This window comes from Hypomesus transpacificus, chromosome 14 (genome assembly GCF_021917145.1).
Source record: "Hypomesus transpacificus isolate Combined female chromosome 14, fHypTra1, whole genome shotgun sequence".
Taxonomy (NCBI): Eukaryota; Metazoa; Chordata; class Actinopteri; order Osmeriformes; family Osmeridae; genus Hypomesus; species Hypomesus transpacificus.
Window position 1 is genome coordinate 4,178,564 of NC_061073.1, and position 23,509 is coordinate 4,202,072.

At 39.7% G+C, this 23,509-nt stretch overlaps 2 protein-coding genes across 2 annotated transcripts in view; both read right to left on the minus strand.

Moving 5' to 3' along the window:
- Positions 1-19,857, minus strand: part of cry2 (cryptochrome circadian regulator 2) — an 89,839-nt gene extending 69,982 nt beyond the window's left edge. The window contains 2 exon segments of the mRNA XM_047033837.1: positions 8,799-8,907; positions 19,334-19,857. Of these exon segments, the coding sequence (XP_046889793.1) occupies positions 8,799-8,907; positions 19,334-19,491 (267 nt within the window). The 5' untranslated portion in view covers positions 19,492-19,857.
- On the minus strand, positions 895-3,206 carry LOC124476602 (zinc finger protein 862-like). The gene is made up of 3 exons (XM_047033838.1): positions 2,556-3,206; positions 2,122-2,383; positions 895-1,970 (listed from the first exon to the last, which is right to left on the minus strand). Exons 1-3 carry the CDS (start codon positions 2,891-2,893, stop codon positions 1,746-1,748), a joined length of 825 nt encoding a protein of 274 aa, XP_046889794.1. The 5' UTR covers positions 2,894-3,206; the 3' UTR covers positions 895-1,745.
- Positions 19,858-23,509: the final 3,652 nt, after the last annotated feature.

A 23,509-nucleotide genomic window follows, 5' to 3' on the forward strand; every position in this document is an offset into this window, starting at 1 on the left:
AAATGTTGTTGCTCTGCCCTCACACATGGAATCCCAGCTTCTGGAAGTTTCCACTGACAGCACTTTAAAGCTGCAGTGGGGCAAACTGGTCCTGGGATCCTTCTGGATTGCTGTCTCAAAGGAGTACCCAAGTCTTGCACTGAGGGGTTGTGAAACTCCTCATCCCATTCACAACTACATACCTGTGTGAATCAGGATTCTCCATTGTGGCCACAACTAAGACCAAAGCCCGAAACAGACTCAGAGCAACACTGGGGGCTACTCTGAGAGTGAGCCATTCTCCCATTCCACCCAGACTGGATCTGATTATGTCTCAGAGGCAGGCCCAAGTGTCTCATTAAGAGGTGAAGATAAAAAGGGAGTTGTATAATTGTTGTTATTATTTGTGTCATTGTTCATTTGTCACAGATACAAAGATTCTTCTGGTTCTGCCATGCAAAAATGGAGACAGCTGAAGCAATTTTCAAATGGCTTTGCAGAGTATAAGGCTATAGTTTAATTCAGGGTAGGAAATTTACACATTTTGGGGGGGGCAATTTTTGCCCCCACTGACTGAAATCCAGGGGCATTTAAAAAAAATTGGGGGCACTTTTTGAAAATTGTGAAATAACATTTAACCTTTGTTCAAGATAATGAATATGCTTATTTAGGCTAACAGTATATGAGCAATTGTCACCAAATGGCAAAAATAAGACTATTAAGCAGTAGTCTACAGATTCAAAGTGTTTTCTTAGATTATTTTTTCAAAGAAAAAATCAGACAATCATATTTGTTTTGTTCTTATTTTTTTTTTTTTTACAACTATTAAGTTATAATTATTTTTTATAATTATAACTTATTATATTTATTTTATTATATTATATACTTTTTATTTTGTTACCTTTAATCATGTTGTTCCTACCTAGTACAGGAAATACAGATAGGACAGACTAAACAAAGAACAACAACAAAACACAATAAAAGGGCTATACGTGGATTAATTAAATTGAATCTACAAACAAAACGCTCAGCAGTGCTGAGGGGAAAATGTCATTTCAGATAATTAAAAAGTACATATTAGGTTATATGTACAGTGGAGAAAAATTATAAATATGTACGTATACATAAATGAGTGGCTTATTTGTCAAATAGCACCAGTTCATCATTGTCGTTATCTGTGTCACTGTCAGCCATTGGAGAAGTTGCTGGTCTGACCTGCTGCCTTTTCCCATAGGGTTTTATATGGGGCCGCCTTGCTTTCTTCCCACTGCGGAACCATTTTTTCACAGCAGATTCGACACATCCATTATTGGTAATCCATCATTACCATACTCAGTCAGATCTTCAGGCCAGTGCTTAGGGTCCAGTTTACACATGGCCATGAGAATTGTGTCTGTTTGATACCTTTCATCCAGGCAGGCCACAATGTCATGGATGAGCGGCTCTCTGGAACTCTTCAATCTTTCTTCAGCATCTGCATAAGTGTCAGAAAGCGCTACACCTCTGTAACTACCACACCTACACTCCACCTTCACTGCTCTAAGCTTTGGGCCATCACCTTTCGCCATGTCTTTCAGCACTTCTTTGGAAGTCTCAATAGCCTCCACAGCTGTGGGGAGAGAGATGCTGTCTTTCTGGAACTGGAGAGATAGATGGGACAACTCATCCAAAACATCCATGTAAAGACCTATATGGAGGAGGAATTCATTGGACTTAACCTTCTTGAGCCATCCTCTCACTCTTGCAGCATCTGCTTTCTTTATATCTTACCGCTGATCACTTCCCACCTCACTTAGATGAGCGATGACTGCAGGGATGTTGGTCTCGAGTGCTTTAAGGGCTCTTCTGCGGTGATCAACCCATCTGGTCCCATCTACCCTAGTGGGTGTCAGGACAGACTCGTCGAGCAGTTCAGCCAGCCGGTCCAGCTCCCGTCTTCTTTTCCCTGACCCTCGATAGAAGGATGTATAGAAAGATAGGAACCCATCAATCTGACAAAGGAAAAGAAAAACACAAACAAGGCGTTGAGAATAAAAGGCCCACAAAGTTTATACTGTTGGATTTAGGGTCCAGCAATGTTAATAAATACTATGGTTTTTATAATATGTTTTTTTATATCAAAAGTTAAAATATCACACAAACCTCTTGATTGAAATATGTTCCCTGGAAGGCATTCTTACAGGCTAGCTCCAAACGATGAGTTAAACAATGAATGCCTATTAGCCATGGCATGTCCATTTTTAGCTTTGTGTAGATGCCCTGCCTGCATCCAAAGTTAACGCTGGCTCCATATGCTCCGAAACCAACAAGATGATCGGTCCAGTTAGGGATGCCCTTGGAGAATAACAGTGACCGGATGCAATGCAGGATGCCGTCAGCTGTGGCACTCTCAATGTCCTCAGTTCTATTAGGATGATAAAAACACACAATGTAATTTTTTAACACACCAAACAGAAGTTAGCCACTTCAGAGAAATCATTGTACTGTATGTGTGTAAATAACCTTTAGATTAATTGATAAACAATCAACTTGAGCAATAGATAATTGAAAAGAGATCATTGATCATAGATAATTACCCCACAAATGCCATGCGAGGGACACCATCTTTATGCAGGTATTTCACATAAAGGACCTCCTTCTCAGTTGTTGACCTGTCTGTGCTCCCATCAACAAGGACACTGATATATCTGGAAGAGAGTACTTGCTTGCTAACCTCAAGATGTATTTGTTCTGCGAGGTACTGGGTAAAAACCCTTGCTTGTTTGGGGTTAATGTAGGCATCTTCCAAATCAACTCCATGCCGCTTCTCCAGTTTGACAAGAGATGGATAGTAAGCAAATGGTTTCTCGTGTTTAGCAATATGGTAAGCAATGTCAAACAACTTGACCATTTTGCAGAACGCTGTCTTCTGCATCAGATTCACAGCTTCCACAATTGGCTCTCTGTCATTGAGCTGATTACTCCATGCTTCTGTAAAAACAAAAATAGTATGTTATATGTGATAAGAGACTTCATCTATACATTTAAACCTTGAAAATCCCCAGTCAACTGCAGTCTCAACTTTACCCAAATAGAGGATGTTATTCTGAAAATTGTTATTTAACAAACCCCACTATTAATAAAAGTTGAAGTTGTTATCATTCACATTAATTCATTAAAATCAATAAATGCTAAATAAATTCTACAAATAAATCGCATTTTACAACTGTCCCCATGTTTTCGGTCAGCCCTGTCATGTTACATAAAAACGACATACAAAGAGTGCAATATGCCTTTAAGGTTATGACTCAGCGGATGTGACATCATTTGACTGAGTTGATGCTGTCACTGATAAAGATTAGTTTTTCTCAATTACTTATAATTTAAAGCTTGTTTTTGCATGTTTTTTTGAAGAGGACAAGCTACAGGGTCAGTTGCTGTCACACTTAAATATCCTAGAAAATAATAAAAGTTTTGGAAAACCAAAAATGTTACTGAAATGCCTTGCTTACAAGCTATCAGTTTTGACGCAAGGAAGCTAGCATGCTGAGGCCGTGTTCACACTTGACTTCTTTTTCAAGTGCCAGCGCCTTTTTTTACATGCAACCCTATGGGGAAAGGACGCCTTTTTGAGTACAATTTTCTCAACTTTTTAGAAAATCGCTGGGTGACGTCAAGCGCCTTTCTGACAGCTGACCAATCAGGACGAGGTAGTAAGGTAGTAACCTTCTACCGTAGTTACCGGTACCCCCAAAATAGACCAACATGAAAGTTGTAGACTGAGGTGAAAGCGCTCTAAAGGCTCTGAAGGCAGCGCTTAAAAATAAAAATTAAGTGTGAAACACGGCCTAATGGCAGTTAAATTCATATATCTATGGTTAAACTGGCCGACTGTCAGGCCCTGTCACCTCAGGCCCTGTCACGGCTGGTCACAGTCCTGTGTGACAGGGCCTGACAGCCCTCGGCTATGACAGGGCCCGACAAATCAATGATAAAATGAATGAAGTTATCACTCACCGAAGGCGATTGCGTGTTGTTTGGTCGCCTGGTGGCCACGTATTTCTTGATATTTTCACTCCCCTTGATGAAATCAGCGGAAGAATTTGCCTGTGCTGGATTGACGACTTTGGCAGCAACTCGTTGAGGACAAGATCGACAGGCTTTACAAAAAATGTGTTTTTTTTCGTCATTTACCTCCACCCCAAGCCAATTTAGCTTCCATTTTTCTATGGTCGCTGGGTGAGTTAGTCCTTAGAACCAGAGATGGTAACGGAGACTGTGTTTGATTAACCTCAGGTGTCCTCACACTCGCAGGTCTGATCAAGAAGCGCTCCATTTTTTCTTTCTTTTTTTAGAACGTTCGATAATATACGCGCATGCAACATAGGTCAAGGCGCGAATCCAAAACATTCTATGGCAGGGGTGTCAAACTCATTTTAGGTAAGGGGCCACATATGGCGCACTTTGATCTCAAGTGGGCCAGAGCAGTAATCATAGCATAATAACGCATACATAACGACAATATTTTACATTTAGTCATTTTTAGAAGACGCTCTTATCCAGAGCGTCTTGATGGTTTTTGATGATAAACCCTATTTTAAGGTATTTCTACAACTTTCCCCGTGAGCACGCTTCTATTTTGAGTAAACAACTCTAGAAGTGTTCTAATTTCTCAATCAGAAATGTATTTTCTTTTTTTTAATCCATGGCTTGTTTTGAAGGGAGATAGGCAGTGCGCTTTGGATAGGCTCTTAAATGGGTTGCTTGGCAACGATCGACGCTTTCGCATTTTCAACAAGGACGTGCATCTTAAAACCAGGCGTAGCTATGACCGTGGTCTGTCAAGCTTGGTGCACTTGATGTAAATTCAAATCACAAAGTCGGACGTAGCTAAGACCGACGTAGGAGTTAAAACCAACTTTTTTACGCCCAGCTGGTGCACTCGGCTTATCTGCCTGGGCTCTCCTCTGCTGAGTCCCTTGCTTTGTGACGCGTTTGACGTCAAATGCGTCACAAAGCTAGCAGCGAGTGCTGCTGCCTGTGGCAATGAGAGCTTCTGCCTCCGGAGCAAAATCGCATTTAAGTTGGTTTTGAAGCAAATACTGGATCGATAAAAAAAAAATCAAAACGTTTGTTTTGGGGGCAATTTTTGCCCCTCTCCTAGTGATATCAGGGGCAAAATGATATTTCTTAGGGGCATTTTTGCCCTTTGCCCTCGTGTATTTCCGACGCTGGTTTAATTTGCACTTTATTTCAATTTCATTTACAGTTTATTTATTTATATTTATAGATTTATATTATTTGAATGCATTTATTATCATCATTATTTATTTATTATTTATTATTATCACCCCGTTTTTATTGATTGAATTATTTATATATAATTTATTTTGTATTAATTTAAAGTAAAATCCTACTATTGGTCGTTTTTATTATTATTAAAAAGCCTGACTTGATCCTTTACATTTTTTCTTGTTTCAGCTTGATTTGGTCCATGAATTATCAGCCTGTTCGGTGTCTTGATACAGTATGGATACAGCAGGTTTACATAAACGTTTAATAAAAGTCTTTGTGATGATCCCATTTTATCATGTAATTTTATTTGACAAGGTTTTTGCTTGTTAAACAGTAAGCGGATTTGGTTTATTATTGAATACAAATCAAACCAAGAGTAAAGTCAATTACCTATAGTCACCTATACATAGTTAATATTGAATGGGCTTTGGGCCACTTTGTACTATAAAAATTGGGCCTCAAGGTCAAAAAGGTTAAGAACCCCTGTTTTAACCTATTTGAAAAATGTAACTTTTCTGAATGTACTGTGTCAGTGTCACGTAAGCGCTCATCTATCACATTCGCTATTCACTTCGCTAGTCAATCTACTTCAGACAGGCTGCGGCCAACACGACAGTAGCAGCAACTCTCCACATGGACGATTATTTTCTTCTTAAAAATCTAGATTTTATTTGGGGACAATGACATGGCTCAATAGCTTGCTAGTCTTGTTACTAAACATATTGTCAAATTATAATTACTGTTTGGAGAAAATGTAAACTTTGATGAGGTCATCTCTAGGGCTGTCCCCGACTAAGATTTTCTTTGGTCGACTAAAACGTCTAAAAATCGACTAATCGAAATTTGAAACGCTGAAAAAAATTGAAACCTACAAACATTTTCGCGATCTGACTCAATGGTTGCTAGACATTGCAGATTCAGCCGCTAATAGCCTACTAATAATAAGACTTGTATCCCCAGTCCTGTTGTAACCGAATGCCGATGGTATTTAGTATCTCTTACAATGTACTACAAATAAATAATATTGTTTGTTTAACATGCATCATCAGAGCGCGCTTATCACTGCCTGAAAACTTGTTTTTCAGGTGGTAGGCTACATCATCTTCGACGTTGAACTATGAAAAATAAACCGTTGTTGGCAGAGTTTGCATTCAACGTTTTTCGAGTCACCCGGTACTTTGTAAATGTACTTTAATGAAATGCCGCCATACCACAGATGTCTTTGCCATTTTGACTAATAACACCGACAAAGTAGGCTATGGCAGAGTTTGTAGTTCTGCAGCCAATTGTGCTCGTGCCGTGTGCAAAATACCAAACCAAAACAAATATATCTAAAATCTACAATTGTACAATCTACAATTTCAGTTGAACATTTCGTTAATTCAGCAAAGATGACACAAGCGGGAATCAGATCTCACACTGCCACATGGCAGCTCGACTAAAACAATCTTAGTCGACCAAGAGCAAATCGACCAGAAAGTCGACTAGTCGACTAAGTGGGGACAGCCCTAGTCATCTCACATCCATTTGATATTCAACTAAGCCTGTCGCGATAGTCAACATATTGACTTATTGCACGGTATATGGAAATGAGCACAATAATTTATGGTGCTGCGATATATTGCAACTGATAATTTTCATAACAAATAATAATTATATCAATTTTTACATAAGAACGAATGTCACCAAAATTTTAGTCGATCCCGCTGCCTCAGTCATCTTGTCTGTTTTCTGTGTCGAAAGCGTAGGCGGGACTAGCGTCTACACACACACACAGAGCGGACACCGATAGGTGAAGTGAGGGCATGAACTCACTGTGTTATAATGTGTTCTGTTTCGTGACATCTACAGCTAGTTAGGAAGAACAAGTAAAAATACTCCGGTGTGGGAACATTTTGTCTTTAAGACAAATGAGATGAGAGACAATTAACGTGAACGAGCCGGTATGTCAACTTTGTTTAAAACAAGTGGAAACGAAAAGAGGCAACTAACCTAACATCTCACCTAGTAATAGCTACATAACTGTCTATCCCACCTAGTTTTTCAACCTGTGAACAACAACTGCAGCTGGAGTTGGAAAGGGGTCTTCCATACAGTTCTGTTACAGATGCCTTTTCCCGACAGTACAAATATAAACGTGACAGCGCGAAATGGCGCACACTCACGGATAGCGTAACTCGCTAAATAGCCAAAGAGATTTAGCCATTAAACACGGTAAAAAAAACAGCATTTACAAATATGCTGCAAACCTTTGACAAACACAGGGCTGCTAACTCTCACGCATTGGCCGTGAGACACAAGCATTTCAACCATTTCACACGCTCTCACGCCACACCTTGTACATCTCAAGCAGAAAAAGTCAACACCAACCCTGTTAACGTTGTAAACAATAAGGGATGATGGAGTGAAGTGACATAGACGCGCGAACAGCCATGAAAACTCACCTTGGGGGTGGGGCGGTCATTATGTAATCAGTGGCATAAAATGGACTGAAAATTACAATTGACTTGTGTGCAATAATATCGTTTACCGCAATTAATTTTGGTGCAATATATCGCACAAGAAAAAGTATTTATCGTGACAGCCCTATATTCAACTTGCTCCACAGGCTGCGGCCGTAGCCTAGTACTAGTAACGCTATATGGCCTATACTTTGTTTGTGAAAATCTTGATATTGATTTTGGGACAATGACATGGCTGGTTAGCTAGTAAATCTTATTCTCAAACATACTGTAACATTATATTTACTGTTTGTCAACCGTACACAATGTTATCGACTTTGAATCTTGCTAGCATGACGTTAGCTTTCGGGCTAATAGCTCAGCCAAAGGAAAGCCGGGGTTGGTTCTATGAGCTGAGCGGACTAGAATTATCAGAGTTGGCTAACGTAAAAAAAACACTAGTTTTCTATTGCAAAACGCCTGAAAAAATGAATTAATGTTTGTAAAAAAAAAAAAGTGGCAAGTGACTGGTATAAGCGGGATAATGCCCGACGAGGTGTCCAATATCACCTGATAATGGAGGATGCGGAGGCGTGAACCGTCCGACGCGCAGCGCCGGGGTGCTGTTCCCCCTGTTGGAGCATATTTTCCCAATAATGACCGGCGTTCTATACATTATCCCTTACTTATAGCAGGCATCCCAAGTCTCCTGGAAGTTCCGGGAGTCTCCCGCATTTCAATAACGGCTCCCGGACACCCGCAAATGCTATACAATCTCCCGGAATTCGGGGATTTTGTATTTAGAGCGAGCGCAATGGCCATTTATGGTCGAAACAAGGGCATATCGTGCTTCCTGATTGCGTCCCGGGGGGGGGGGGGGGGGTGGTACGTGCTGGTTGAGGGGGTACGTCATGCGTGCGGGGATTGCTTCCCGGGGGGGTCTCACCCCATAACGCATAACATCATCATTAATGTTCTTATTGAAGGCAGCCAACAAGGTGTTGATGACCCTGATAGAACCACTGTATGTTCACCCTGTATGACAGACACAGCCCGTTGACCCCTGGAAGAAACCCCCTACAGCCTCCTCACTCAAAAACTGACCTTGAAGAGGCGCGGAAAGACATCTGTGGGTTGACCACGCACCACGAACAGCCTGGAGTTCAGCTTCCTAAGACTGGAGTCCAGGTCCTTCAGGGACTCTAGCAGAAACCTGGTGAGGTGAGATGAGTCCATCATTTATTAATGGAACCTTTTATCACATGACATAAACCTGTTAAATCCCACGACACAGTCCTCTGTGGTTACAGGTTAGCCAAATTACGTTTTCACCATAGAACATAGAATCAGGAAGAGAGGCCATTGTGAATTTGTATTACAGCCAGTTTGAACAGGAAACCCTTTTGATGTGTTACCCATCATCTTCGTCTTCACCACTGGGCAGACGCAGGGCCGCCCATAAGGGGGGAAAGGGGGGAAAGCTTTCTGGGGCCCAGCCGTGGTGGGGGGCCCAGCCGCAATTCCAGCAATTATCATGTTTATAATCAATAATATTTTGAGAAATTATGACCAATTTATTTTGAACTGAAATACTCACCATTACTTAAAAAAGTAAACACAAACATTGTATTGTGGATTGTTGCTTTAGTAAAATGTAGCCTGTTTCATAATGAAACCCCCCCCCCTCCTAGGAATGGTATGAGTCGTTTTTTTGTTTAGCGATGTCATTTATTACGGTGGCCCACGGGTGCACACCACAGCAACATTAGCGAAGCAAACAAAAGTTGAAAACACAACAACATTAACATTCAACACAACGACATTAACAAAAACGATACATTTATAAAAACGCTACATTTAAAAAAACTATCTACTACTTACAACACAACAGCATTAGTTCACACCACCAACATCAGCCGAGAACACACCAGCATTAGCCGAGAACACCGCAGCATTAGCCGAGAACACCGCAGCATTAGCCGAGAACACCGCAGCATTAGCACAAAACACAACGACATTTGCAGAATCTCTGCATTTCAAGTTCACACCAAATCGTTCTCCAAAATACTAGGGGCAGTGTATCCAAAGTGGGGTATTTTTGATGTTTAACCTGTTGTTGTAAAATCAAGTGAAGTAAATTAACTCTACGGGAACACGCTTACGTACTTCTTGGAGGTTTACTATTGAAGAAAACGCAGTACAACCAGAGAATGGCTGTTTATCAATCCGAAGAACGTTAAGAACGCAAGTACAATCTTTTGAAGAACTTTCTTGCAAGTGTCCTTGCGAGAATGGTCTTACTTCTTCGTACTTGGGCAACGAAAGATGACGTCCAACAAGTTTGCAAGAACATAAGAATGGAAAAAAACGTGGATTGATAAACGGCCAATGTCTAACAAAGGGAGAACTGCAAAAAAAAAAAAAAAAAAAAAAGGGAGAACTGCCACTCTCGGGAAACTTCCGGGTTCTGAACTGGTTGCAGTTGCACTCTATATGAGGGCGCTAACGGTCGAGTGCAGAATGAATGGAGGTCTATGGAGCTATACCCCTCAAAATCCACTTTTCTCAGGATATAGTTTTTTGTCTAGTAATTTGAATTCTGAATTTGAAAGGGGAGGCAATAAAAATACACACCACTTGGGGATAGTCTGTTCTAAAAAGCCTTTTAAAATGTAATTGATGTCATACACATTGTACGGCCCGAGATACTGCTTGACGGTAAGTTCTGGTTACTGACACTTTTCTCTCGAGGCATCGACAACACAGCTGACAGGGGAGGCTCTCCCTGTAAATACACATGCTAGAAAGAGTTTTGGTTTGCTAATGTTGTTGCTAATGTTGTTGCTAATGTTGCTAATGCTCTGATATTCTGGTTCTGTTTCGGACGCCATCAAGCGGGATCTCTGGTCGTAGTCAGTCCTTCACTAACTAATCAGCATTCGTTAGCAGAATGCTAGCGTGTTATGGGCAACAACGACTTACCCTGTAAGAAATCGAAAGGACACAGGTACTCGTTCATTCTACTTTCGAACTGTAATCCATGTTGAACATGCAAAAACTACAATCAAATCTGAGATTTCTCAACGACAATCAGGTGAAAGAGACAAATGTAGCCGTTTAGCTCCATAGACTCCCATTAATTTTGCACTCGACCACGATCACTCCCAGTGGAACTCTGGTGGAACTGCAACAAAATTCGGTACAATGGGGCTTAACAGGGAGTGGGCAGGATCTCATTAAACAGGCTATGCTAATGCTGCGGTGTTCTCTGCTAATGCTGCGGTGTTCTCGGCTAATGCTGTGGTGTTCTAGGCTAATGCTGCGGTGTTCTCGGCTTAGTGTGTTCTCGACTGATGTCGGTGGTGTGAACCAATGCTGTTGTTGTAGCGTTTTTTTTTACAATTTGTTTTTGTTAATGTTGTTGTGTTGTGCGTTAATGTTGTTGTGTTTTCAACTTTTGTTTGCTTCGCTAATGTTGCTGTGGTGTGCACCTGTGGGCCACCGTAATTTATTGATCTAAGGTTAAGCTAATAATGTCAGAGTAGGTTACACTTCGAGAGAGCTAGCAAGGGCATTCGACCCCCAAATAAAAGTCATAAATATTTGTTTCCAGTAAATTCCGAAAGAAAGTCCCAGCCAGGCTACAGAGACGAGCAGCAGTAACCACGATGCTAGCCAAGAGGAAGCTAGTTAGAGCAAAGCTTTAACTGAGAAAGCGCATGTTCTGCATTGCTCTGAGGACATTCTGCACTTTACCTGTAACTTGGCAGGAGGAGGAAGGTCCTTCAGTTAACTCAAAATCATAAAAATGACTTGTGCTCCACAATGAGCCAGGAGAGGCTCAATCACAATACTTTCTATTGAGTGTGAAATGGCTAAACAAATTGACTTAATACATTATAAAAAACTTTGCATCCAGAAAGACAAGGAAGATGGCTGTAGTGTACAATAGGCAAAGATGAAGGCAGGTATATTGCATTTTATACTAGAAAATGTGGTGAGTGTAGCAGATCTCAGTGTGTCAAATTCTTGTGTGTGTGTGTGTCTGGCCCGGCGCCACACAAGTTGTTGAGGCCTCTTATATTAATTAAACTTTATGTTTACGTTTTATGTATAAAGATGTATTTGTTTTGCTATAATGTAGCTCCCATCACTGAGTAAGTCTCTCTAAGTTGACATATGTTTTATGTAAGAGAGAGAGGGCACACACACGCATGTGTTAAAGACCTATTAGGGGGTCCCATTCACTGGACCTTTTCAGGGGCCCAGGAATTTTTTATGGGTGGCCCTGGGCAGACGCTAAACCCGAGTCACCTACTTAGAAACTGTTCTACTTTGTGAACAAAATTATTAAAATAGGCTACACTTTCTTCGGCTCCCGCAATTTCCAGACTTGCTGCCCAGAGTGATCTCTACCCTTACAAAAAATAAGTATATTAAAGTATACTATAAGTATACTAAAATATGGATAGTATACTTTTAGTTCACTTTTGATATACTTTTAAGAAGTATGCTTAGAAAATAGTTCACTTTTAATATACTTTTAAGAAGTACACTTAGAAAATAGTTCACTTTTAATATACTTTTAAGTATGCTTTGAAAATAGTTTACTTTTGATGTACTTTTAAGGAGTATACTTAGAAAATAGTTCACTTTTGATGTACTTTTAAGTTTCCTTTGAAAATAGTTCACTTTTGATATACTTTTAAGAAGTATTTTTAGAAACAGAAAATGGTATACATTTCTTCTGGAGTAAGATGTACGTTTTCTATTATTATACAGAAAAAGCAGTCAAAAATTATTTTAAAGTACATTACAGGTTACACTTTTTAGATCCATCTCATTCTAATTATTAATGTCTATGAAAATCTATTATGCATTGCACATTTAATCTTTTTTTGTTACTGAAGCTGTAACCTTCATTACTGCCGAAAAATTCTGAAGCCCTATACTCTTATTCTAATAATTATCAATTGGAGTTTTAATGGAAAAAACCCTTGAAAAGCTACTTGAGAATTTGAAGGTTATACTGTCAAACTGACTGAAGAACGAAATAACGACGTGAAATAATGAAGATAGTGTGGCTCATTGGCTAGTCAATTCCCATGATGCAAGGCGGTAAATAGTGTAAAAAATTGCTGATAAGTTTGATGAATTTCATTTTTTTAAATGTGTCTGCTTAGAATGTAGTGTTTTGTTGCGCGGTAATTGGGGTGTGCTTGCCTCGGCGGGCACAAACCATTGCTATCTCACATATATATTTTTTTTATTATTGTTTATTTTCACGCCCCTAAGGCTCAGTCAATATTCGGACTACATAGACAACGGTGGTGTCAAAAGTTTCGTCTTGGTAGCAATTGCGTGGCTTCTATTCGGATTTACTTTCCGTTTACAGTTTAGGAGGTTACAACGTTTTTGTGGCGACAAAGTGCCTTTTGTCAACGAAGGGTAATCTGTGCTAGCTACGTCACCACGTCAACACACGTTGGCAACGACGCATGGATACAACGTCATAGAGACGTTCTAGCACACAAATTGGAGCTTGGATTATGAGTGAAAAATACTACCCCAAAAAATCCCAACCATTTGGCTTTGTTGAGAAAGCGATTTCGAGTGGAACTGAAATCTCGGATGTTTGATTTAGGTCGTCAAAGTCTTTGTAATTTGAGCGAGTGCGGGTCACCTGTGAGACCGCCTAGTCTTTTAGGCGGCAGCCATGCTAGAAAGCGTCATAGTAGTATTTTCGTAGCAAATTTTATAGTTCAATTTTACACAAAAAAACTGAGAGGGAAATTTTACGACGATATGACTATTGTGAAGACAGCCAGGTGCTGAGATTTTAATGTAGGTTGCTGTAAAAACGTTGATTTATTTGCTACGGGAGAGACTCCTCAGCCTCCATTGACGATTGTGGCAGCAACGACAGTGTTGTCGACGAGTGTTGACACTCGTCGACAACAGTGTTGTCGATCTGCGTCTGATGAGTATTTTCTTAATTTCGTACCAGGGTCAATTCTACATCCAAATGGAGAGCAGTGTTTTAAAGATATGGTGATTGTGAAGACAGCCAGCGGGTCAGCATATTTTTGTTATTTGTGTAAAACTTGGAATTTGAGTGAGACCGCGTCTTGTTTTGACTGCCCACTGGCAGTGTGTAGTAGTAGGCTACAGAACTGTCTTCAATGCCACAGCTATCATAATGACTAAACGTTATTATGTCTCATTACACGGCTGTTCTTAATACTGTAGAATGCTCCATTCACTTGAATGGGGCTTCCCAACGTTCTGCGGTGAACAATTTTCTCATATTTGACCGTTGCTATGCATATTTGACAGCTGTCAAGGGAAGTGGCCTTTTTGCCTCGGATTCACGTCTTTCGTAGCACTCCGCAAGTAGTCCGGTAACTTGTCAACCCTAGCGTACTATGTTGCTTAGCGATGTCAGCTGATTTGAAGCCTAAAGAATGTTCAAAGTCTATGAAGTTCAACGTCTTTGGCGAACAATTTCTCTGCTGATCAACAATACGAATGGTAACAAATACATTGTAAAAAGACACACTGTGTTAAGTTATTTTTGTTGGCAAGTAGCCGTGTAATAAGCGGGATAATGTATAGAACGCCGGTCATTATTGGGAAAATCAGCCCCGACAGGGCGAACAGCACCCCGACGGGAAGCTAAGGCGTTTTGTTTCGCCCTGAAGGGGCTTATTTTCCCAATAATGACTGGCGTTCTATACATTATCCATTACAAAAGAAACATTCTCATTTCCGGCGCTTTCAAACAATCAGTGAAGTGTGGATAGCAACAGCAGCTAGCTTGCCTCTAGCAAACTGCTTTTTAATTCCCCCTAAATTAATATCGAACTTATTTACGTTTTGGGGGGGTTATTTTCAGTTAGCAAACGGTACTATTTGAATCGCAATTCCATCTGAAATACTGCCAGTGACAACGTTGTTACAGTAGCTTGTTTCAAAGGGGGTTTCTTGTTTCAGAGGGTGTTCTTAATGAATTATGCAATAGGCTCTGTGCACAATCGTACTGACGAACATCCGCTGTAGCCGAAATTCGGGAAATCAGTTTCCGGTTTACTGGAGACCATCACCTAAGTTTCCAAAATGCTCAGCTTTAGTAGATGTCTCCAAGACCTGCCTTAAATAAGCGTCAGTGACGTCCATCACATCGTAAATGCTTTTTTCCCCTGCTCCAACAAGCAAACGGGACAAGGGATTCAAACTGTACATATCCAGTTATCTGCACAACTATGAGCGTAAGTAGTATAATGTGGTGTTCCGGTCGGCTAGCGTCTAAGCTAGTTAGCGATGTGTTCATTTTAGTGTAGTATAGAAGCTTGTTTTTCTTTATTTGAAATGCTAACTGTCCGTTTTTATGTATTATCATTTGTATTTCTGCCCCTCTCTATCCATAATCGTTTTTCTTTGAAACATGATAGCCTAATATAGCCCGATAGCCCGAATTTTGGCTACAGCGGAAGTTCGTCAGTACGATTGTGCACAGAGCCTATATGAGTAGGCCAGAGCCTGTTTAAGCCTCTATATTAGACATTCTCTGAGTAGGCTAAATGCTTGAAAATATCACTAGGACAATGGGAAAACGGACCCACCTGCAACCGACGCAAGAAAGCACACCCTACAATTTCTCCAGAAATTGTACCCTCTCTAGTTGTCATTGTTGTGCTGGTTTACCAATGTAACCATGAGTTAAATGACTGTTACGTTTCATCAGAAGAGCTGGATTCGTAAAGAGTTGATGTTAATGCAGTAAGTAGCTTCTTTCAGAATCTGCAGTGTGACCTTGTGAGGGCCCCCGTTCTCGCCATGTGACGCAAGATCTGAGGTGTCTGATACCCCTTTTCCACCAACGCATTTTGGGTGCCAGTTCGGAGCCGGTGCCTAATCGCGAACCAGTTCTTTCTCTTTCGACAGACTGGGAATTAGTGATGGGAAGTTCGGTTCATTTGACTGATTCGGTTTTTTGAATATCGTTCAGTAAAATGAACGAATCTTTCTTCGAGTCATTCGTTCATTTCAACGGGGGGGGGCTATACGTCCACTGTAAACACGTATGATATTCTCATGTAGGTTAGTGCATGACATGTGCACCAGCAGATACTATTTCAAAAGAAATTCCTGCATTAAAATAATGTATTATGAGTGTATGATTTGGTCATGCATTATCACACTAACATTTAATTATCACGTCGAACAATTACACTGCACTAAACTGTAAGTGTAAATGTAAAGTGAAAATAACAAAACCAGTCAGTATGATGACTTCAGCGAATATTATTCACGTCTTACTAAAACAGCGGCCACGTGAAAGGGAATAAGGAAACTGTTTCCTCTACTAAAAAATACAATGCGGGTCACGTGAAAAATGATCCAAAGACTCGTAGAAAGACCGAGTCGGGAAATGATCGAATCACTCGTTGAGAGGACTCGTTACTCCCGAGTCCTTATAAGGATTCGTTCAAAATGAACAAATCGTTCACGAACGACACATCACTACTGGTAACCAGAAAAGTGGTTCGTACGTGGTTCGTACGTGGTTCGCAACGAGCACCACTGGTCTAGTTTCCGAACCAATGAAGAACCGCTTGGGACGGGGTTACCGTGATCAACAAAACGCTTTGGCCGCCATTGCTCTAAGTTTTTACAATTCATATTTTAGCTAAACGGTACTTGTAAATCAGAATCTGAATGAAAATGTATCGAGAAGTGGGCAGTGTAGTTGCTGAACATGTGCTAATTTTATTGATGAGACTGCTAATTTGTAAATTTGCTCCGACTTACTACGACTCCAACAAAACGTCCGCCATTGTTGATGTTGTGTTTGGCGCTACCGCGCTAGCGTTGCTGGGAAAAATGAGACCTATACAGTGACGTAATGACGTGGCTCTGTGGTGGCTTTCGCCCGTGGAAAAGCTCTTAGAAAGCTCCGTTCTTGAACCAGCTCCGAACTGGCTCTAGCACCAGCTCCGAACTATTTCCCGGTTCACTTTGGTGGAAAGGGGGTATGAGGGACCCCTAAACATTTTTATTTATTAGTAAGTCATAGTAAAATTATATTAATTAAGTTTACTTCTTGAGGTACTTACATAAATTGAAAGTGCACTTGAAAGTTTTGCAAAGTATACTTTGAGGCTCTTTAGGAAGTATACTTAATGAACTGAAAGTGCACTACACAGGTTACTTTACAGTATTCCAAGGTATAATTTTAAGTACTTTAGGAAGTATACTTTATGAACTGAAAGTGCACTACGCAGGTTACTTTAGAGTATTCCAAAGTATACTTTGAAGTACTTTAGGAAGTATATTTGATGAACTGAAAGTGCACTACACAGGCTACTTTATAGTATTCAAAAGTAAACCTTAAAATACACTATAAGTGTACTTTAAAGTGTACTAAATGACCTAGAAAGTGGGCCAATTCAGTTTACTTAGTACAAAAATAGTATATAAATAAGTACACTGCTAGTATACTTTAAGTAACATGATAATAGTATACTTTTTATACTAAGTATACTTACAAAATAAACTTGAAGTATACTTCTTTTTTGTAAGTGTAAACATCGAAACACATTGACTATGTCAGAACATTATATGATTAGCACTACAACTTTTTATCATAAAACACGTAATCGTAATGGAGTCGTTAAAGTTATCATGCTATGATGACCACACATTATCGGACGCAACCTATGGAGGATTATAGGGGCCAAAACTAAATAAATAAATACTTGGATAAATAAATAATTATATAATACAAAGCTTAAATAAATGACACAAAATATATAAATGTTACATGTATTTGTGTGTATATATATATATATATATATATATGTGTTTACGTTTTCATGTGTTTACATTTATTCATTTGTACTTACATTTATTCATTTATACTTACATTTATTTATTTATACTTACAATTATTTATTTATACTTACATTTATGTATTTATACTTACATTTATCCACGGTGAAACTTCCTGCAGCAAAATAAATCTGTCGTCCCCCCAACACCAAGTCAGGGGGCGGGTCAAAGCCTCTGATTGGTGAATGAACAGCATTACACACCAGGCAGGCTCAACCAGTCGATCAAGCTCTCTTCAAGCTAGAGGGATCCTCTATCGCCTCACTCTACAGCTGCTAGGGGTGTGCGACACTGCACGATGTGGTATAGATCTGATACCAAGGAGTAAATACAGTATTGGCCAGTATTGCCAATACCGATACTTTGGGCTTAGAAAAGCAGTGGAGGGGCAAAGTGAGTTTGAGCGAAGTTAGACGGTGTTTGCACAACCACTATGATGTAAAGGGAGTTGTGTACTCAGTGTGGAATGAAACTCAAGTATCGATCTTATCACGCTATCAATCAGGCTATTGATACCAACGTTGGTATCAATAGTTGCCGGGTTTCCCAACCCAGCCACTGTTGGTCTTAAAATCGATATGCCCACCCCTATGCTGTATCATCTCACTGAGGATCGTGAACACATTTTCATTGATGTCTGTGTCAGTTAGGGCCAATATCATTCCTATAATTTCAGCGAAGCTCTCAATATGATGTAAAACAAAAGTGAACTGGCAGGTGCCTCCATCTCTTCAGCTTCCGCCAACATTTCGACCACTGTAGCATTCAATATTTCATTCATTGAAACCGCACAAGGTGCTGCCACCTTGGAATAGTACAAAAGCAGTTGATTCAAGTTGAACCACCAATCAGAGGCTTTGACCCGCCCCCTGACTTGGTGACGGGACGACAGATTTATTTTGCTGCAGGAAGTTTCACCGTGGATAAATGTAAGTATAAATACATAAATGTAAGTATAAATAAATAAATGTAAGTATAAATGAATAAATGTAAGTATAAATGAATAAATGTAAACACATGAAAACGTAAACATATATATATATATATATACACAAATACATGTAACATTTATATATTTTGTGTCATTTATTTAAGCTTTGTGTTATATAATTATTTAATTATCCAAGTATTTATTTATTTTGTTTTGGCCCCTATAATCCTCCATAGCAACCCACCCCCTAGCTTTATTTACAATACAGTACACTTAGCTATTAGCCTGGCTGCCAGCCCAACTTCTCCCCGCCCACAAAAAAATTTGGTCGGGAAGTTGGGTTGAATTCGTTTTCAACAAACAACATATTATGTTGCTCTGATTGGTTGTAGGTCTATCCAATTGAGCGAAGAGCCATTTGTTTTACGAGTTCGGTTGAAACACGCCCCGTAGTCACAGCCCAACGGAGAGTTTTCAGACTCATATTCTGACTAGAATTATGAGTATGACAACGTCAGGCTATAGCTTGCTGTGAAACAAATTGGCTGGCAACAAGATAACAATGCCATGGTAGGCTACGAATGAGTTGTTAATACCATGAATTTCACACATTAAAATTGTGAGCACCATAACTAGATGGTAATATGTTAATATTATAGGGCAAAAGGCTGTAGACTAGCACAGTAGCAATGTTAGCTCACTACTAGTGAACTAGTGACACTAGCTAACTATTCCACGAACGTGGACTGGAAGGAGGCCTCGTAACTTGCTACTTGCTACTTTATATTTTATTAGTCGAGTGTATAGACGTACTAACCTCCATCGGTTTACTCCGAAGTTAGCAGACCCCGCAAACCACGGGTCCAAAATATAAACACAGCGCACAGTATCCGCGCCATTCAAAGCTTCCTGTAAAGACGGATTATCATGAAGTCGTAACCCTTTACGAAACCAATGAACTGAATTAACAACCATGATTTCAGATTTTGTAAATTTTATTCCAGAATGCAAGAGAAAATGCTTAGTATATCCACAAAGGCTTAGATTTCTGCTGTTTTCAGACACCTTCCTTATCTCCCAACTTCTCCACAGGCTGTTGACAGAGAAAAGTAGGTGGAGTTTTCGGTGTCCGTTTGCCCTGCTACGTAACCCCTTCCCCTTATACTTTCTCCTATTGGTCAGAGAGTGACAGATGCACCATGTATTACAATTAGATGGACCGTTAGCTCAGCATTGATTGGTTGCCTGCCACACGTAGACCAAGCCCTGTCACGTTTTCTGTATGTGGAGACTCCGTACAGAAAATAGGATAGGGACATGGGCTGTAGTGATGGGAAGTTCGGTTCTTTTTACTGATTCGGTTCTTTGAATCTCGTTCAGTAAAATGAACGAATCTTTTTTCGAGTCATTTGTTCATTTCGGGGGGGGGGTGCAAAGGACGTATAGCCCCTATACGTCCACTGTAGGTTAGTGCATGACATGTGCACCAGCAAATACTATTTCAAAATAAATTCCTGCATTAAAATAATGTATCATGAGTTTGTATGATTTGGTCATGTATTATCACACTAGCATTTAATTATCACGTCAAACAATTACACTGCACTAAACTTTAAGTGTAAATGTAAAGTGAAAATAACAAAACCAGTCAGTATGATGACTTGAGCGAATATCATTCATTCACGTCTTACTAAAACAGCGGCCACGCGAAAGGGAATAAGGAAACCGTTTCCTCTACTAAAAAATACAATGCGGGTCACGTGAAAAAAGGATCCAAAGACTCGTAGAAAGACCGACTCGGGGAAGAAACTAATCATTCGTTTTCTCTAGCTACAGAGCCTATGCAGGTCACGTGAAAAATGATCCAAAGACTCGTAGAAAGACAGAGTCGGGAAAGGAACGAATCGTTCGTTTCCTCTTGCTACAGCCTATACAGGTCACGTGAAAAATGATCCAAAGACTCGTAGAAAGACCGAGTCGGGAAAGGAACGAATCGTTCGTTTCCTCTAGCTACAGAGCCTATGCAGGTCACGTGAAAAATGATCCAAAGACTCGTAGAAAGACCGAGTCGGGAAATGAACGAATCACTCGTTGAGAGGACTCGTTACTCCCGAGTCCTTATAAGGATTCGTTCAAAATGAACGAATCGTTCACGAACGACACATCACTAATGGGCTGTGTCTACCACCGTGCACTTGTGCACTTCGAGCACTGACTTTCAGTGCTTAGGGCGCTTCACTCACAAAACCAGAATAATTCAGTGCACTGAAAGTACCAGGATGGCGCACTGCAAACGGTCCAAAAAAACAGTGTACAACGATGGACACTACTCGCCCTAAACGGGCGCCATCTTGGCTACGTAGCGGAAAAGGAGGAGCCCCTTCGGCAGCTTTTTCCACGTAAGTGGAGAAGCGCGTTCATTTTGGCAGGTTTTGCAGGTGTGGCGAGCAGATTTGCGTCTGTCACTTCCACCAAGTGTTTAACGTAGCAGTGTTCCACTTGAGACAGCACTTATCAGCGACAGAGTGCACTGAATATGTAAGTGCACTGTTTTGCAGGGCACTGTATTGCAGTGTACTTCATAAAGTGCGCGGTAGTAGACACAGCCATAGAGTATGGGGGCGGAAAGGGATATTCCTATATGGGGGGTGACAAGTATGGGGTGCGGAAAGGGACATTCCTAGGCTTACCAGGAGAAGGATCAGGAGCTGCCTAACCATACGTCGCCGCCAGACCGTGTGGATTTCTGAATGGGACTAATGGGACTGCAAACGAGAGACTGGTAGCGACTTATCGGCGACGCCATGTAAAGAACGTCTACCGGCGGCGACCTCGCCAAACAACACCTACTAAGTAGGTACGTCGCCACCTTCACTGACAAACCTTATTGAGTGAAATCAAGTCGTGCATAAGGCTACATGTTTCATATGTTAAAATGTCTTTATTGAAAACTTCATTGACTTGTTTTTTCAAACCTTATTAAGTGAAATCATGTCGTGCACAAGGCTTATGGAACGCAGAGTTAATCAAAATGAAATCAATAAATAAATAGGTAAATTAATAGATAAATACATAAATAAATAAATACGGCTGTGAAATAAACTCTGAAATAAAAAAAAGATGGGAATAAATATATAAATATAACATTATATAATTATATAGCTGAATCCACTTACCGACATCAATAAATAAATACATTTATTTATTTCAAAATGACGTTTTTTTAAAGACAACGTTTATTTATTTCATGGGACATTTATTTCCTAAAGCCACATTCATTTATTTTTTGAGACTTTTACACGCCACAAATATGTCTATGGAATAAATTATTTCATAATTTATTCCATAGACATATTTATTTATGTATTTATCAATGTATTTACCTATTTATTTATTTAATTTTGACTAACTCGGCGTTCCATAAAGGCTACATGTTTCATATGTTAAAATGTCTTTATTGAGAACTATTGTAGCCAACTGTGCACAGCCTGTAGCATAGAGGATTTTACCGCAGGTGCAGGGATTGCTTTTGCACCCCCTACTGTTGGGATGAAAACATTACATTTTCAAATGTATGTAAAAATACGAAGAAATATTTCTAGAACACGTTAAAGTGATGTCAGAGTTGTATGTTCTATCATGGTTTGTTGTACTCTAATGATTAATTATACATTTTAAGATCTAGTATTAATTTTGAGTATGTTTTTTCACCTAGTTTTAAAACCTAGAATCGCCTGGTTTGCTTGACCCGATGTTAGTTTCCTCAAGGATCACAATGACTTTTGCTTAGAGACTTGTTGCTCTTGTGGTCAGTGGTAACTGATTTAATAGTTGTACTCACTGTGAAATATTTGTTTTTTATTGTTGCTTGCTTTTTTACAGGTACACTTGCACTTACAGTGGTTTGTGTTGTTTAATTGTAACTTGGTTAACTACATGCTCTTATGGTTCTACCCTTTGGCACTTTTTTTGGTTGTTCACAATATGTGCTTCATGTTTTGGCTACTCGCAATGTTTTTGGGTCTATCTTGTTGTTATCAGTGACCTATGCACTTTGTAAAGCTCTCTCTTGGAAGTCGCTTTAGATAAAAGCGTCTGCTAAATGAATACATGTAATGTCAATGTAAACAATCTAACATGGTTTATGCCATCATCAGAACAGGCATAACTTCCCAATCACTACAAGTCATTCAGGTAATGGTAATTTCCTATTGACAGCTGTGAACAGTGTCCTTTCTCATGTAGGATTCAACAATTATAGCCTACCGAAGAAGCCGTGCTTGCACTGAACCACAACCTAGAATAGTCTATGTGACCCCAATACAATTTGTTTCATGCTTGTAAAGTTTGCATTCATTACATTTGTTATATTGCTTGTATTTTGTTATTTCCCAACATGTGGCAACAGTGTAGTGTAATTGTATTGAGTTTATTTGATGTGTTTGCTAACTTGGTGGTGCTAATGAGTTACTAATGAATGTAGCATATAATGGGGGTTTTAATTTATAATTTTACCTTCTGACTACACTTCTCTGTTTAGCACTGGTGTAGAAGTGCAAGATAGCAAATTAAACATCTTCAGACCATCAGTAAAGGTTTCAAAAAAAATTTGTGCACCAACACTAACAAAACCAGCAGACTGTTATAACCTTATACAAAAGTGTATTTGACACTAGCCTATTGATATTGCTCATAATATAAAGCTTTAACATATGACTCTATACCATTAAATTCACAACTGCAGACAAACTTACAGGGTTAAGACTGAAGACACATTAGATAGTACCATGTCAATGAAGTGAATTACCCAGTTCAAGACAAAATCAACGTATTTATTATAGATCTATAAAGTGCATGTGTCTGATACAAGGTTGAGCAACTCAGAAGACTGGACTACACATATAGGCCATACCACACTGATGCAGCCAGTCAGTATGCTCACTATAGTGCATCTGTAAAAGTTAGTGAGGATGACTGAGTCCATGCCAAACTT